Genomic DNA, 15,982 nt, shown 5'->3' on the forward strand with positions numbered 1-15,982 from the left:
CTTTGAACATGTAGAGCAATTGGGAGAATTGACTCTTTGACAATACTTGCTCTTCTAATCCATGGACATGGTATATCCCTCCATTTATGTAGATTTTCCTAAATTTCTCTCAGTAGTGTTTTGCAGTTTTCAATGTATAGCTCTTGCACATTTGTTATTAGGCATATTCCTATGGGATGCTTTTGATGCTAGCTATTCTTAGGTAGTTTACATTATATTAATTAAAATGGTATTGTTTTAAAAATTTCACTTTCTAATTGTTTAGTGTAGTATTGGGAAGTACAGTTGATTTTTAACTATATCTATATCCAATGACTTTGATAATACTTATTTGACTTTTTAATTCTTGTTCATTAATTTATTTTGAATATTATGTTAAAATCATATTCCTTGTGAACCATGACAGTTTTTTCTTTCAAAAGATTTTAACTTTAATTTTCTTTGCACTACCAGTATAATATCCACTAGAAGTAGTGATTGCAGACATCTTTGTCTTCCAATCTCAGGGAGAAACATATCAATATTTTAGCATTAATATATTTTCTGTCAGTCTGAAAAAGACCATTGTTTCATTAGTTTAAAGATATTCCCTTCTATTCCTAGTTTGTTGAGATGTTTAAAAATCATGAGTGAGCACTGAATTTCATCACTCCCCCCCCTTACATCTATTTAGTTACTACTATATAGCTTTTCTCATTTACTTAGTCAATGGGGGTGAATTTTATTGATTTTCAAATATTAAACCAGTTTTATATTATTGTGATATATTAGCTTAGGATTTATTCTTTTTACATATCACAAGATTTGATCTCATAATATTTGTATTTGACTTTCCCAAATTTTTTCATTTATTTTATGAGAGAGAGATTGACCTGTACGTCTTTCTTGTAATACTTTTCCATTATTGTTAAGTTGTGTATCAAGGCCTCAAAATATGAGTTCAGAAGTGATTTTATTTTATCTGCTTTTGAATAACTAATACAACATTGATTTTAATTCCTGAAATGTTTTAAGAATTTACTGATGAGTTCCATTAGGGCTGGAAGTTTTCTTTGTGGGTAGGCTTTTAATTACTGACACATATATTTAAAGGACAAATAAAGGTTTGGATTTTCTATTTCTTCTTGTGTCAGTTTTGATAAGTTAGTATTTCTAAGAATGAATTTGTCCATCTCATCTGAATTATTACATTTATTGTTCTCAAGTTATTTATACTATCTCTTTTTAATGCCTTGAAGATCTATAGTGGTGTCCCTTTTTTTTTTTTATTCTGTATGTTGACAGTTTTTGCCTTCTGTTTTTCCTTTACAATCTTACCAGGATCTTAATTATTTTAACCTCCCCCCTCAACAGCCCACTTAAAAAAATACTTTATGTGTTCCTCTTTTACAGATATTGGCAAAATGTGACTAATGGGTCAGATGTAAACCATCACCTGTGTTTATAAATACAGTTTTATTGGAACTTAGCCGTATCCATTTGCTTATATACTGTCTATCTCTGCTTTTGTGTTACAATGGCAGAGAACTCCATATAGATATTATAACCCACAATATCTAATATGTTCACCATCTATCCCTTCACAGAAAGATTGACTACCTCTGCTCTATTATGATTTTTCCATTTCATTGACTTTTCCCCTTATCTTTACTATTGTTCTCTTATGCTTTTCTTTGATTTTAATTTGCTGTTTTCTTCAAAGCTTCTTGAGATTACTGATTTCCATCCTTGGGATTTTAATTAATTCATATTTTTATCTACACACAGAATGTCTGTGTCTCACAAGTTCATATTAATATTTTCTTTATCATTCTGTTGAGAATATTCATATTTCCAATATGAGTTCTTATTTGATGCATAAGCTATTTACAACTTGATTGATTGACTTTCAGGCATTTGAGGATTTTTTAAAAGTTCTTTGTTGTTGTTTTTATTGACTTTAAAATGAATTCCAGTGTGGTCAGGGAGCATGCTTGTTTGGTTTTATTCTTTGGAATTTGTTGAGACTTGCTTTATTGTCCAGAACATGTTTTATTTTGGTAACTGCTCCATATAAAAATACAATAGTTGTGTACTGTGTTAAGTTAATCATGTTGTTCTAATTTCCTTTATTTTAACTAATTTATTTTCTGCTTGTTCTTTTATCAAAGAGAGGAGTATTAATGCTACACAGTGTGGTTGGGATTTTGTCTAATGTGCTTTTGGCTTTCTTAATTTTTGTTTCTTGTATTTGAGGATATGTTATGAGATCTTCATTTTGAAATTACCTTTTATCTTTATCCAAAGCCCTTCTTTTAAATGTAACAATATTTCTTAAGATCTATTTTTTTCTGCCACTAGCATATCTATACCAGCCTTCTTTTCTTTTTAACATATGCCTTCCACCCTTTTATTCCCAACTTTTCTGCATCTTTCTATTTAAGATGTATTTCTTATAAGTAACATGTACTTGGATTTTTAAAAAAATTCATCTTGACAGTCTTTGCCTTTTATCTGGAGTATTTAATCATGACTAATATAATTATTACCATTTTCACTCAATTCCTTTATCTTGCTGTTGTTTTTTGTTGGTCTCCTTATTTTTTTCTTTTACCTCAAATATTTTTTTTTTAGGGTTGAGATTTTTAAGCACTTTTTTTCTATTTAGGGTACTATCTTGGAGGTTATGCCATGAATCCTTAACTTATTGCAATCATTGTTGAATTAGGATTGTTATCACTTGCCCAAAAATGCAGGTACCTTATAGCACTGGAACCAAATGTACTCTCCTATCTCTTCTGCTACTGATATGGGAAATTTTAATTCTATATCTCTAAAGCACAGAAGAATTTTTGTTACCATTTTAAATAGTCAATATTAATTCAAATTTATTCACTTCTCTACCCTTTCCATTGCTTTTATTTTCTGCATTATTATTCTTTCATTGGGAATATTTTTTTCTCTTGCCTAAGGAGCTCCTTTTAGCATTTCTCTTATTATAGGTGGACTCAGGATGAATTTTCTGTTTTGCTCATCTCAAAATTACGGCTTTCTTTTCATTTTTGAGGAATAGTTTCCTTGGGCATAAAATTCTAGCTCTGTGATGATTTGAGTACTTGAAAAATGTCATTCTTTTGTGCTGTCCTCTGTTGTTTCCATTGGATAATTCCACTTGCTCTTGTTGCTTTGAAAGTCTTTTTCTTTGAATTTGATGTTCAACTGTTCCAGATGGAGCCGATGGGAGCCCACAACATGAGCTCCTTGAACTTTGGGCATACCTCATGGTCTTTGAGCATTTCTGACAGGATGCTACTTTCTCTGCCTCAATGTCTGAAACAGTCATTTCTTCAAAGAGCTTTGGTTCCCTTTTGTGGAGAATGGCATTTAGAAATTAAAATCTGGACATTAAGGGCTACTGGAGTGCCTTTGGGTCTAGGCTCAACAGAACTAGGGGATCTTATCTCCAAAATCTCTGTCTTGAATCTGTGAGTTCATATCAATACTCCCAAATTCTCTCTAAAACCAGAAGATTCATTTTAGTCTTGCTTTTTTCTGTACAGTATTTGCAAGTTCTGTCTGCAGGTGAGAAACCCGGTTCATTCAAACCTCATTGTATTTACTCACTTGTCTGGGCTTCAAGTCACAAGAAGCAAACTAAGAATTGCTAACCCTATTACTATTGAAAACAAAACAAAACAGAACATAAAAAACACACAAAAAGCTTCTAACTATTGTTCAATTTGTTAACAGATCTTTGTGTCTTTAGACTGAAGGTGTATAGTCAAAAATAGTTATTTTTCCCCATCATTGAGATTCATTTGAAATCCAGTAAAGTTCATTTGTTTCTGTTTATATTCCATTTTAGGTTTTCTCCACTCTTCATCATAAATTTGACATCATCATCATCTTCTTCCAAAACATTAACATGGATCCAAAACTCAAAATGACATAAAAAGGTGTATTCAGAACAGTGTTTCTCTCCTCTCCTCCTCTATCCACCTTGTTAATACCGGTTCATTGGTTTCTGCTTCAACCTTCCTGAGTTATTATTTTGTAAATAGAAGTACAGAAAATATATTTATGTTATCTTAATTCCCCTTCTTTTTTACACAAAATAACATACTATATAATTTTTTGCACTTTGATTTTTCCTTTTCACATCTTCTTTAGTCTCTTTCCTGCTGTGTGATATTCATTGTGGGAGTGTTCTACAGCTTATTCAACCAAATCTCTTATAGATGTGTTCCCCCAGTATTTTCCCATTACTAACAGTGGTGCATCTTGTCATAGGTATTTTTGTGTGGTTCATCTTCAGGGTGTATTCTTATTGTGAGTTGAGGGCTAAAACTCACGATGGCTTTAGTAGACATTGTCACATTACCCTCCTTAAAGATTGGGACCTTCCTACCCACAATGTATCTATAGGGCCTTCCTCAAGGCCCTTTCAAAGGCCCTATTAATAGAGGATGCTATCAAGCTGTGTAATGTGTACCAAATCCGATAATTTTGAGAAATGGTATCTCCATGTACTTAGAATTTATATTTCTCTTATTATGAAAGATGTTGTTCAGTTTTTCATGTTCAAAGAACTTGTTAAATATCTTTCTCTGTGCCTTGTCTGCTTGTGGCTTTTGCTTACTTTTCTGTGAGGGTTTTGACATCCATCGCGCCCCCCCCCCCCCATTTTAGAATTCTTCATGTGGTAGGAAGGATATTACTCTTAATCTCTGATGCATTTTAATCATAGTTATCTTAAAATCTGAGTCTGTGGGGCTGTTTTCATTGGATTTTTTAAAATTCCTTTGGATTTTTTTGTCATGTGTATTTCTTTCCTGGTAGGCCTTGTGGGTTTTTGTTGAATGCCAGATCCTGTATATAAAAAAGTTGCAGAGATTCTGGAGCTATCTATCATGTTCTGCTAGAGAGAATTTGGTTTTCTGCTGAATGACAAGTGGCATGGTTCAGATACCTTTAACCTTGATCAAAGCTGATATAAGTGCCAGGCATGGTGGCGCACGCCTGTAATCCCAGCAGCTCAGGAGGCTGAGGCAGGAGGTTCATGAGTTTAAAGCCAGCCTCAGTAAAAGCAAGGTACTAAACAATTCAGTGAGACCCTGTTTCTAAATAAAATACAAAACAAGGTTGGGCATGTGGCTCAGTGGTCAAGGGCCCCTGAGTTCAAACCTCCCACTAAAAAAAAAAAAGAGCTAACGTAGGTCAATTTGAGATTTGTACTTACTCTGAAGAAGTAGCCCTTTTCAGGTAGCAGGGGAAAACGAACACAATAGTTCTTTACCCAAATTTTTTTTTATTTTTTAAGTTAAATAGTTTTATTTTTAATTTGTTTTAATTAGTTACACATGACAGTACAATGACCTTGACATATCATACATTTGAATCAGATGGGATATAATATCTCATTTTTCTGAGTATACAGGTTGCAGAATCATATTGGTCATGCATTCACATATATACACACAGTAATAATAATGCCTGTTTCATTTACCCAATTTTTAATGGGATTATTTGTCCTTTTATTGTTGAGTTGTAAAAGTTCTTTATATATTCTGAATACTAGGTTTCTATCACTTATGTGATTTGTAAATATTTTTCCTGTTTGGAGGGATGTCTTTTCACTTTATTGCTAGTTTTGCTGGGGATTTTGTCCTTCTCAGAAGCTCTGCAAGCTGATTTCTGTATCCTCAGCACTATGAGACTCCTATTTTCTCCATAGACTTTCAGTTTCGTGACGGTTGCTTGCTGCTTTCTCTGTCTTGTTCAGAGCTGCTGAAGAGCTTCAGGTGCCTGAGAGGGAGCTGCATGCAGTATCAGGCTCGCTTCTCTAACGCGCTTTTCTCTAGGATGGTATAGGCCTTTCAAAATTGTCTCCTCTTCCAGTGCAGCAAGACCACACAAGATCCGAATTGCTGCTCTCTTCAGCCTTTATTCCCCATGTGGCAACTGGCAAATACCCCAATGAGAAGCAGCAGTGGCAAATGCCACGTGTGTCACCCTGCCCCCAGGAATGCAGCCTCTAAAGTCCTGCTCCTTCATTATTTCTCAGTACCTTCCGACAGCTCTTCTTTTACGTTTAATCTGGCTTTCATAGTTGTTCTCAAACAGAGGGGTTATTCTGATACTAGTTATTCCATCATTGCTAGTAGCAGCAGTCATCTTTCCACTTAGCACATTTCATTAAATTTGTATGGAAATGAGAGAACACAGTCAAATTGACAAAGCATTTTACAATTGACAGGGAAATTGGCTTGCTCATTCGCTGCTGGGGTGGGGATAAATTGGTACCACCTCTCTGGAAGGCATTAATTTATACCAAAAGCCTTAACACTTCATTTGCCCTTTGACCCAGCAATTTTGCATCTCGGAATTTATCCTAAGAAAATAATCATGAATACACGTGAAGATTTATTGGTAAAGATCTTTCCCGTGACCAAAATGGGAATAAAAGTCCTAAATATGAAACAATAGGGGATTTGAGAAATTCTGGTGCATCAATGCAATGAATATAATGGAATTTAATGCTACAGAAGATGGAGAATATCTAAGTACATTGGTGATTTACTATTTAGAACAGGAGATTATAAAACAACACATACAGTCTGATCCCATCAGGATCCTATTAAAAATGTACACTTATGTATATAAAACTAGAATAATATACATGGAATTGTTAATACCGAGTATTTGGGGGTTGTTGGATTTTCTTCCCTTTGTAGATGCATATTTAAAAGTCTTTCTATGGAGCATGATTTGTTAAAAAATTAATATACTTTTGGAAAAAACTTAGCTGTTGGCAGGCCCTCTTGATAATGTCTTCTGGTAAACATCTTACACTGATGCTCTGAGCTACGTTTTTCTACTCTTAGGGACTTGTAGATTTCAGCTCACTGAAAATACTTCATGGAATCAAACACCTCCATATCAACATACTATAAATTCCTCCTGGTAAAATTCAGACAGAGGCTTCACCTGCTTCTGGCAGTGTGTGCCAGAAATCTTTTTAGTAAGGAGTTCTTTCAAAAGGTTCATAGAGTTTGTGACAAGGACCTGGATTATAAGGCAGATTTATTTCCTAATGTTCTTTTGGAACCTGTGGCCAACATTCATTGTAGTTGCTTTTGCAAAACTAAAATCCAGTTCTCTAAAAAACCTTCTTATCCACTGTTGCTTTCTCACTGAAGGTCCTCTCCGAGGCAGCAGGCACTATGGCTTCTTGGGTCTCCAGGATGCTTCCTAGGAATGCCTGTTCCTTGGCTCCTTCATCCAAGATCCAGAGACAGGAGGATTGTCATCGGCAGCACAAGGCCTACAGGTACTTCTTGCCCATCCAGACAAGATGGCAGGACAATGACCAGTATGGGCACGTGAACAATGCCGTGTACTACAGCTACTTCGACACCATTATCAACCATTACCTGATCAGGTAAGCATGGGTTCTGCAGCTCCAGAGCCTCCCTTTAACCCTCTAAGGCATCCTTGGCTGGGAATTCAAGTAGAGCATCCTGGGACCATATCCCTCCATTTTTCTCTGCATGCCCAACTTTTTTTGTAGAGAGTCCTGTAGCTCAGGTTATTCCAGGGGAGAACAGAAGGACCTACATGTGAGTGAGAACTGTGTTGCCGTGCGTCTCCTGAAGTCTCAGGTGTTCGTGTATCTTGGTTCTTTGCACTAAATTGTCAGCACATGCACAGGCTTTGAGTCTCAAAGAACTGACACGATAAACCACATCATGTTCACATGCTGGGCAACTTGAGCAGATATTCACATCAACCCTCAAGGCCTTTTTGTGAGAAAAACAGCTGCTTCCTCCACTGAGGACACCTAACAGGGAGAGGGAGGCAAGATGTGAAGATGCACATTGTATCTTCTGAATGCCGATAACAATTGCCTTCTGATGGGTGTGTTTGCAAGACTGGTGCGTATGTATTTGGTTAATTTAATTCTGTATATGGAAGACTGTGTCCTATAGAGAGACTTATGTAAATAACCAACCTTGCATTAGCTGTGTGGTTTTGATCAAGTTGTTGAGCCCATGTGGAGTCATCCCTAAAAATAACTCACATTTATCAAGAATTAAGTCCAGCTCTGGGAAGCGTTTTATACTCATCTCAAAGCAAGTCTGTGAGAGGGTAACAGAGACTGTCAGTTACAGTCTTGGATCTGGCTGGCAATTGCCAGTATCGACATTCTCTTGCCTAAGGACTTTCTCTGGCCACCGGAGACCCTTTGCAGCCAGACCAGAAATGCCGAGGAATGGGTGCCTTTCCAGAATCAGCCTTCAACTACTGGCTGGTGGGAGTCAGTGTGTAAATTCCCAGCTTCCTCCCCTCTGAGTGAGATCACCCTGTGGTGTATACTTTACACAGGTTCCTGGGATTCCCTGGTGGGATTAAACTTATTACCTAGATTGGTAGCTTTTAAAAAAACATTTTTTGAGATAAAATTTAATTTAATATTTTAATCATTTTAAAGTATGCAATTCAATGGCTTTTAGTAAATTCCCAATGTTATGCAATCACCACCACCATCAAGTTCCAGAATATTTTCATCACCCCCAACAGGTAGTCCCATATCTGTTAGCCCTCACTCTCAATTCCCCTCTCTTCCCACCCATGGACAACCACTAATCTACTTTCTAATTCTATGGATTCACCTATTACAGACATTCCCTATAAGTGAAATCACACAGTCTGTAGTCTTTGGTGCTTGATTTCTTTTACTTAGCATGATGTTTTCAAGGTTCATCTATGTTAGGGCATCTATTAGGACTCTGTGCCTTTATATGGCTAAATACTATTCCATTGTGTGGATATGCCACCATTTGTTTATTAATCGGTTGATAAGACAGTTGAATTGTTAGCTCTTTTGGCTGTTATAAATAATACCACTGTGAACATTTTGTGTGCAAGTTTTGTGGTGGACATCTTTTGGAGTCTTTTCATTCTGGTCCCTCCCTCACTTCCAAAGGAGTGCTTAATCTATCAAAAATATCTTAAGAGTTCTCACTCAGATTGCAGATTTGCTTCAATTTCTTCTTCTTATTTTCCAGTGCTGGGGATGGAACCCAGGGCCTCACACTTGCTAGGCAAGCTCTCTGTCCCTGAGCTACATCCTCAGCCAACCCTGCTTCTTTGTTTCAAAAGGGCATGTGTGGTACAACCTCCACTTGGAGAGCGCCTGTTTCTTGCGAGCGGCTTGGTCCTGAGTCTGCACACTTATTTCCCTTTCTGTGCATCTGTCAGTAATTCCTCTAGAAAGCAGATTACGCTTGCTTACTTGTGAATCATAAACTGTCATTTGCAGCCACTCATTTTGGCTTTGAGGAGAATGTGTGCTTTGTACTTTAAAAATCCACAGCAAAAGGTAAAAACAGTATTTGAAGTTTAATTACCCATCATTTGTCAAGTGGGGAAATTTGATGGTGAATTTTCTAATGCATACGGGGCTATGCCATCTTTCTTAGGATCAGTCAGCCTTGGACCTTCTTTGGGTGAACTCTTAAGTCACCTCAATACAGCTGGTGTCTGTTTTTTGTGGCTTTGGAACGTCTCTCATTTAAGAAGGGATGTCTGCCAAGACCATGTTGAGAATGGTTGAGTCCTTTATCCAGTGGAGATGATTTCTGTGGGATCCGAATTTGTTATCAACTGCTTTTTACCAAGGTCTACTTCTGCCAGTTTGGGAGGTAGAGATGGAGGTTTTGGCAGCTTGTAAGGGAGAATTCCTGCCTGAATAGTGTCTTTTTCCCAGGTAGAAGTCTAGATGTTAGGACATACTGACCTTCAAATGGTGAAAATACCCTGAATATTGTGCCCAGGGACTCATTGTTCATGATTTTGTAAAGAAGAGGGATTACCTTTAAATGTTTTCTGAGAGATCTGAGAATTGTTTAGTAGGCCACTCATGGACTGTCAGAAGCAAAGCCATGGAGGAGAGAGAATGCGGGGACGATCAGGCCAGGAGGGTGAACTTGCCTTCTTGGCCCAGGAGGAGACCAGCGGCTGAGGCCGCATTGCCGCATCCCAGCCTGAGCTGCACGTCGCTCTCCTTTTCTCCTGGTTTCCCAGGGTGGTCGGGGCTGTTCCTGAGCCAAACACCCATGGGCTCCCCTGAAACCTCCTGGCCTAGAACCTTCCTTCCTTGAGGGGGTTTCTCCAGGAGAGTGGGCCAGGGAGTGGTGGAGGGCAGGCTGGGGAGGGGGAGCAAGACAGCGGAACAGGCCACAGGCTGCCCAGAGTTCCCATCACTTTGACACGAGGAAGGGGTTAAGTCATTCTTGAAGAGTTTATCGCTCATCAATTGTAATTAAATATGTTTATATTAAATTATGTTCTGTAATTAATGTAAAATCCTTTAGCCTATGCTGTTATTAGAACCAGATGCTGAAGTACCAACAATATTTCAACATGACTGTGCTGCCTCGCCAGCTGTCTAACTGTAATTACTTTAATCTCAGCTTGTTATCTAATTATCACCTTTGTAAAGGGAAAAGTACTCTCTAATGCTTACTGATTGTTTCAGATGATGATGAAGAGCGGGGAACAGCTGTCAGAGATCCTGGGCCCTGCTTATCACAATGAAGGAAGTTATCCTGAAGTGTATTCAGGGCCAAACTGCTGAGGAGAGACGTGCCAGGCGGGAACTGGGGACTGGCCAGTAAGGGGAGACAGGTGGCATGCTGGTGAAGGGTGCGGCCCCGTGGGTAAGCTGGCAGGTGACACCTGCCTCCTCCAGCAAAGCCTGGGGACAGGGTTCTTAATCTGTTTGAGACTCAGTTGCCTCGAATGTAACATGGAGGCAGTAACTGTACTGGAAACCACCACTGGGGATTGTTATGAGGATTAAATGAGATAAGGCATCTGGGGCCCCGAGCACGGGCCTGACAAATTGCACAGACTTAGTAAATGTACCTGTTCTTCCTTTAAAAAAAAAAAAAATCTCAGTGTTGGTTTTCTCCATTTCTCCCTTTGCCTTGATAGCCAAATCTAAAAGAAAGAAAATGGGTATCTGGATGCCAACAACTTGACATTTTCAGTTTGTTTTTCAAATTGTGTTTAAGTGCTGACCTATTGGGACTGAAATTTATCTTTGCACAGATTGTTCAAAACAGTTCATCACGGCTGGGGCCATAGCTCAGTGGTAGAGCTCTTGCCTAGCGTATATGAGGCCCTGGGTTCCAAGCTCAGAACAACAACAACAAAAAAGGTCCCCAAACCAGCCGAGAGTGTAAATGAGTACTGTCAGACAAACCTTGCGGGTGCAGAGGAGAAGCAGCTCTGTCTTGGAATATCCAATGTCTGTATTAGCACTCCAGCCATTGATATGGTAACTAGTTCATTCCTAAATAATCTTTAAAGCAGATGTCCTCAGGATGTCTGTTAAGCTTCTAATATCCTCATTTTACCTCTCAAGAGCTGCACCCCCATCAGAGGGGAGTTGGTCAGCTCTCTTTGCTATGCAAATAGTGGAAGATTCTCCAAGTGGGAGAAGGCCCAGCTGAGGGGAGAGGACCAAGCCAAGGTGAAAGTCAGACCCTTAGGAGAGGGTTGAGTTACTGGGCTTGCTAGACCTAGCAAGATCTGAGACAGTAGAAAAGAACTCCCATCTTTAGTAACCAAGTGGTCAGAACTCAGTCCCTTTGAAGGCAGGCAGTAGGAGGCCTCTTTTTAAAGGTAGACATCTTAAGAGGAAGGAAGGAAGGAAGGAAGGGAGGGAGGGAGGGAGGGAGGGAGGGGAGGCAAGGAGACAAGAAAGGAGGTCTGAAAGCACAGCTCAAGGTGCCCCAAAGGCCTTTGCACAGAGAGATAAGAGGAAAGAGAATGCAGGAGAGTAGAGGGAAGAGGTTGGTGAGGGGCCAGAGAGGCCTTGGTTCCAATCCAGACTTTCCTCCTTGGAATCACTGTGTGCCTTAGTATTGTCAATTAATATTTTAAAATATTGTATAGCCCCCTCTGTTAGGCGTGATAATTATGGGTAATGTTTGCAAAGCACATAAAATGATCAGTAAACTACAGAAGTTATTATCAGGTAGGATTGAAGCCGGGGAAGTGTGCCCTTGATAGCACAACCAGGATGCTGAGGAGGAATCCGTGAAAGTCCTGGGAGTATCTCTTCTAACCATTATGGATGTAGACATGTGGGGCGTGTCAACTGGGGTCCAGTCAGGAAGATGGAAACCGCTTCCGGTCTTTCAAACAGAGAGAATTTAACACAGGGCTTTGGTGCTGCAGAGGTTGAAAGAACTCACAGAGCCAAAAGGGGACAATAATGTCATGCAAAGATTAGCACTTCAGCAAATGTTCTTATATTTAAGGCTGGGAAATAACAGAGGAAGTAAGGTTTCCAGAGCCCAGGACTGCAGAGAATGGGGGCCTGCCTGGGTGCTGGAACCCTGGAGGCAGACTGTGTCAAGACAGTGCTGGGAATGACTGGTTGATGCTCAGTGCTGGGACAGGATGCGGAAATAATGGGAGCCAAAGCTGAGTGGTGCCAGAACTGGAAGAGAAAGGGTTCTTTCTTCCCTTCCTCCTGCCTTCGGAACTTCCCCTAATGCCTCCCAAGGCTAGAACCAAGTCAGAAGCCTGCGCAAAGGAGTTTGTGGGGTCCTAGAGTCAAAGCAGAGCATGGAAGGGTGGGCCTGGGGCTGAGAGCCTGTGTCCTGCAGTCTATGGCTGTCTTTGCAGTGCCTCCTCCCACCCTCCAATCTGGTATTTTGGAAGGAGGTGAGTACGTAGCCTGTTACTAATTTAATTAAGATCTGCTTGTTTTGTATTTTTTTTCAAGTGAAAAGCAAGGATTACGTTTATATTTCATTTTCACTTGGTGGCAAAGAGCAAATAAATAATAAGCATGTCTGTTTTATTTTACCTGTAAGAAGCAGCACTGCTTAACAAGGAGTGTGGTCTGGAATCAGACAGACTTGTCTTCTCTTCCCCGCTCCATCCCTTTCTTCCTCTGTACAACTGTGTGACCAAGGCACTTAGTATTTCTCTGCCTCAGATTCTTCATTTGTTTAAAAGAGTGAATTAAAAAAAAAAGAGTGAGTAAGAGTCTTCCCTTGTAAGGTCTAACTGGGGTGATATCTGTAAACCCCTCTCTAGTGCCTGGCACAGAGGAGGCAAGCAAAGAATGCTATCATATAATGGCTGTAGCTTGGAATGTGATTTGTCCCCTGGAAGTTCATGTGTTGGTCCTTGGTGGGGTGATGCAGAAGTGAGGGGACCTTTAAATGGTGGTGCACAGTGGGAGGGCTTTAAGTCATTCAGGGTGGGGCCCTAAAAACAGATTAAAGGTAGTTCTCATGAGTTCCTGAGTTAGAATGAGTTATTATAAAGAGGAGCCTAAATTGTTCTCTATCTTGAGTCTCAGGATGTGATTTCTTCCTCTTGCACATGCTCCAGCTATTACGGTGCCATTTACCATGAGCTCCTCACCAGAACCAAGATGATATCTTGGTGCCCTTGAACCTCCAGAACTATGAACTAAATGGAACTGTTTTCCTTATAAAGTTATACAGTCTTCACTATTTCATTATAGGAATGAAAAATGGACTATTACATAGTCATTATACTCCTGTGTCAGCTCCTGGATTGTATTCCCCACTTCCTACCGTGATTAGCAAGTCTCGAGAGAACAAGAGGGGGGAGCAATACCTGATGCTGAATTCCCAGCTTTAGCATCATGCTCTAAAGCCATAGGCAGTATCACACGCAGAAACAAAAAAACTGCATTGGAGAAGCCAGCATGCCTTCCACGGGCACCCAGTTTGCTCCACTTGAAGCCAAATCGGGCAGAGAACAGGGGCTTGCCTGCTTATTCAGGCATGGTAGCCTGGCCTTGTACAGGTGTTTAGTTCCATTTTATTGGTTCCATCTTCATATGAGCAATGGAAAAATGGCTTCGTCTAACATCAGTCCATCAGAAAGCTCTCTAGATACCTCTTCACCATACCACCCCTGATCTGGTATTTTGGAAGAGGGTAAGTAACCGGTTCTTGGTTTAATTATTGTTGACCCACATGCAGTGCAATAATAACCAATGTTCGTGGCAGTGAGCCTGGAGCCCCATGAGATCCTAAGATGTGTTTCAGCTCAAGGCATTTGAGGGCCCTACAGTTCTTTGAAAACTAGACAGATGTGTTTAGAAGTCTAGGGATGCTCAGGTGAGCCAACCATTGTTGAGCGGTTCTTCGGGGGAGACACACCTCCTTGTGTGCCTGGTGTGGGGAAGCTATTCAAGGGACTTCTTCCCTGGAAGCCCTCCCTGACCTTCTCACAGGCAGGGCTGCTTCCTTTCCTCCCCCATCACGTGGTCCAGTGAGCCTAGGATTGCACTTCCCCCATTGGAGTGTGGGGTTGATTTGTATGTCCATGGCTCCCATTAGACTATGGGGCCTTCCAGGACAGGACAATGGCTTATTCCTTTATATATCCTGAGGATATTACCTTGCCTAGCACATATTTTATCTCTGATGAACGTTCCTTGAAAGAGCTAAATAAATAACTCCTTCTTGGACCATACAGGATCCCCTGGGTTTTTTCTTGTCAATGGCCTGAAGAAGCACTATCTCCTGGGACTATGGGACAGGTCTCTCTCCTGTGACTGATCTTGCTACGTGTGACTGGATACTCATACCAGGAGTCTGCAAAGCAAGCTTTCAGAGAAGACATCCACTGAGCATCCCCTGGACCCATCCCTAATGGTGCCGGCTTAGTTCAGCCATGGCTGGTTTAGAAGTGAAAGGAGAAGACAGGAGCTTGCCTGTTCTAAGACACGTCACCTGAGGAGAGCAAAGGGATAGGGCTTTCATATCAGGAATGTCTAGGTGCCAAGAAGGCCCAGGTCCCTGCTCACACCGCTCATCGGAAGAACACAAATGTGATGAACTTGTGGTGAACTCCCTTCATTGGGAGGTGCACGCCATGCTCTGGGGTTCTCTTTGTTAAGTCCTCTTTGGTTTCTGAAGGATATATGCTAAAATGGGAGAAATACCCCAGCCACAGAGACCTGAGAGAAATTTCGGTTGTAGCCTCATGTCCCGTCTATCCATCCTTCACAGTCCCTTCCTCCCTGCAGTACCCATGGGTCCTTGCAAGCCCCTCAGCTCTGCTTGTCTCCTCTGTATCTTTGGCTCAACCGTTGCTTCCTCCTGGAGTATTCTGGAAGTTCTTCACTAGTCTGATTTTTCCTGATCTTCCAAATACCACCCTGCAACAGGGACAAGTGCCCATTTCTGCATTTTCACAGGACCCTGGATTTTCTAAATCAGGGCTCCACAGACTTCTTTTTCAGTCAACAGTTAGATTGTAATTATTTTAGGCTCAGTGTTTATAGGTCTGTCTCTGTTGTATCTAGTCAGCTGTTGTTGTGGGAGGTAGCTCAGATAACAAGTAGATGAGGAAATATGGCCATGTTCTAATCCCCTGCTTTTTCCCTTTGGTACCAGAGGTTGAACTCAGGAGCACTCAACCACAGAGCCACATCCCAGCCCTTTTTTTGTATTTTATTTAGAGACGGGGTCTCACTGGGTTGCTTATCTGATCTACTTTTAAATGCAGCTTCCTATTTATTCCATTTATCTGTGCTCTTATATTTGTATAGTTTGAATCAGTCTTCTGGCTTCTTTTTTTCTTTTCTCTTTTTTTATTTTTGTGCTGGGGACTGAACCCAGGGTCTTGTGCATGCCAGGCAATCACTCTACCAACTGAGCTATATCCCCAGCCCCTGGCTTCTTAATCATAAATTTATATGTATAATTCTTATACAGCTTATGAATTTTCCCTCTTGTAATGACAAGATCTGAACATCACAAGCTAGTTATCATCACAGTGTCTTATCCCTGCAGGTGTTAGCACCCTGTCTCTTCCAAGTGGATGGATGTGAAAGACTCAAGGAGCAAATTCCTGCAAGTCCCATGAGGTTGTGGGGAGAGATACTCAGGGCAGAAGGCAAAGGTTTCTCCATGCGGACGAGGCAAGGTGCTGT

The 15,982-nt window shown here is 40.4% G+C and overlaps 1 protein-coding gene across 5 annotated transcripts in view; it reads left to right on the forward strand.

Moving 5' to 3' along the window:
- LOC113193889 (uncharacterized) overlaps positions 1 to 15,982 on the forward strand; it is a 170,248-nt gene that overhangs the window by 74,539 nt on the left and 79,727 nt on the right. For all 5 annotated transcript variants that reach the window (XM_077797488.1, XM_077797487.1, XM_026404700.2 and 2 more), the window contains one exon: positions 7,179 to 7,420. In XM_077797488.1, the coding sequence (XP_077653614.1) occupies positions 7,203 to 7,420 (218 nt within the window). In that variant the 5' untranslated portion in view covers positions 7,179 to 7,202. The remainder of the gene's footprint in view (positions 1 to 7,178; positions 7,421 to 15,982) is intronic.

This window comes from Urocitellus parryii, chromosome 4 (assembly GCF_045843805.1).
Source record: "Urocitellus parryii isolate mUroPar1 chromosome 4, mUroPar1.hap1, whole genome shotgun sequence".
NCBI classification, from domain to species: domain Eukaryota; kingdom Metazoa; phylum Chordata; class Mammalia; order Rodentia; family Sciuridae; genus Urocitellus; species Urocitellus parryii.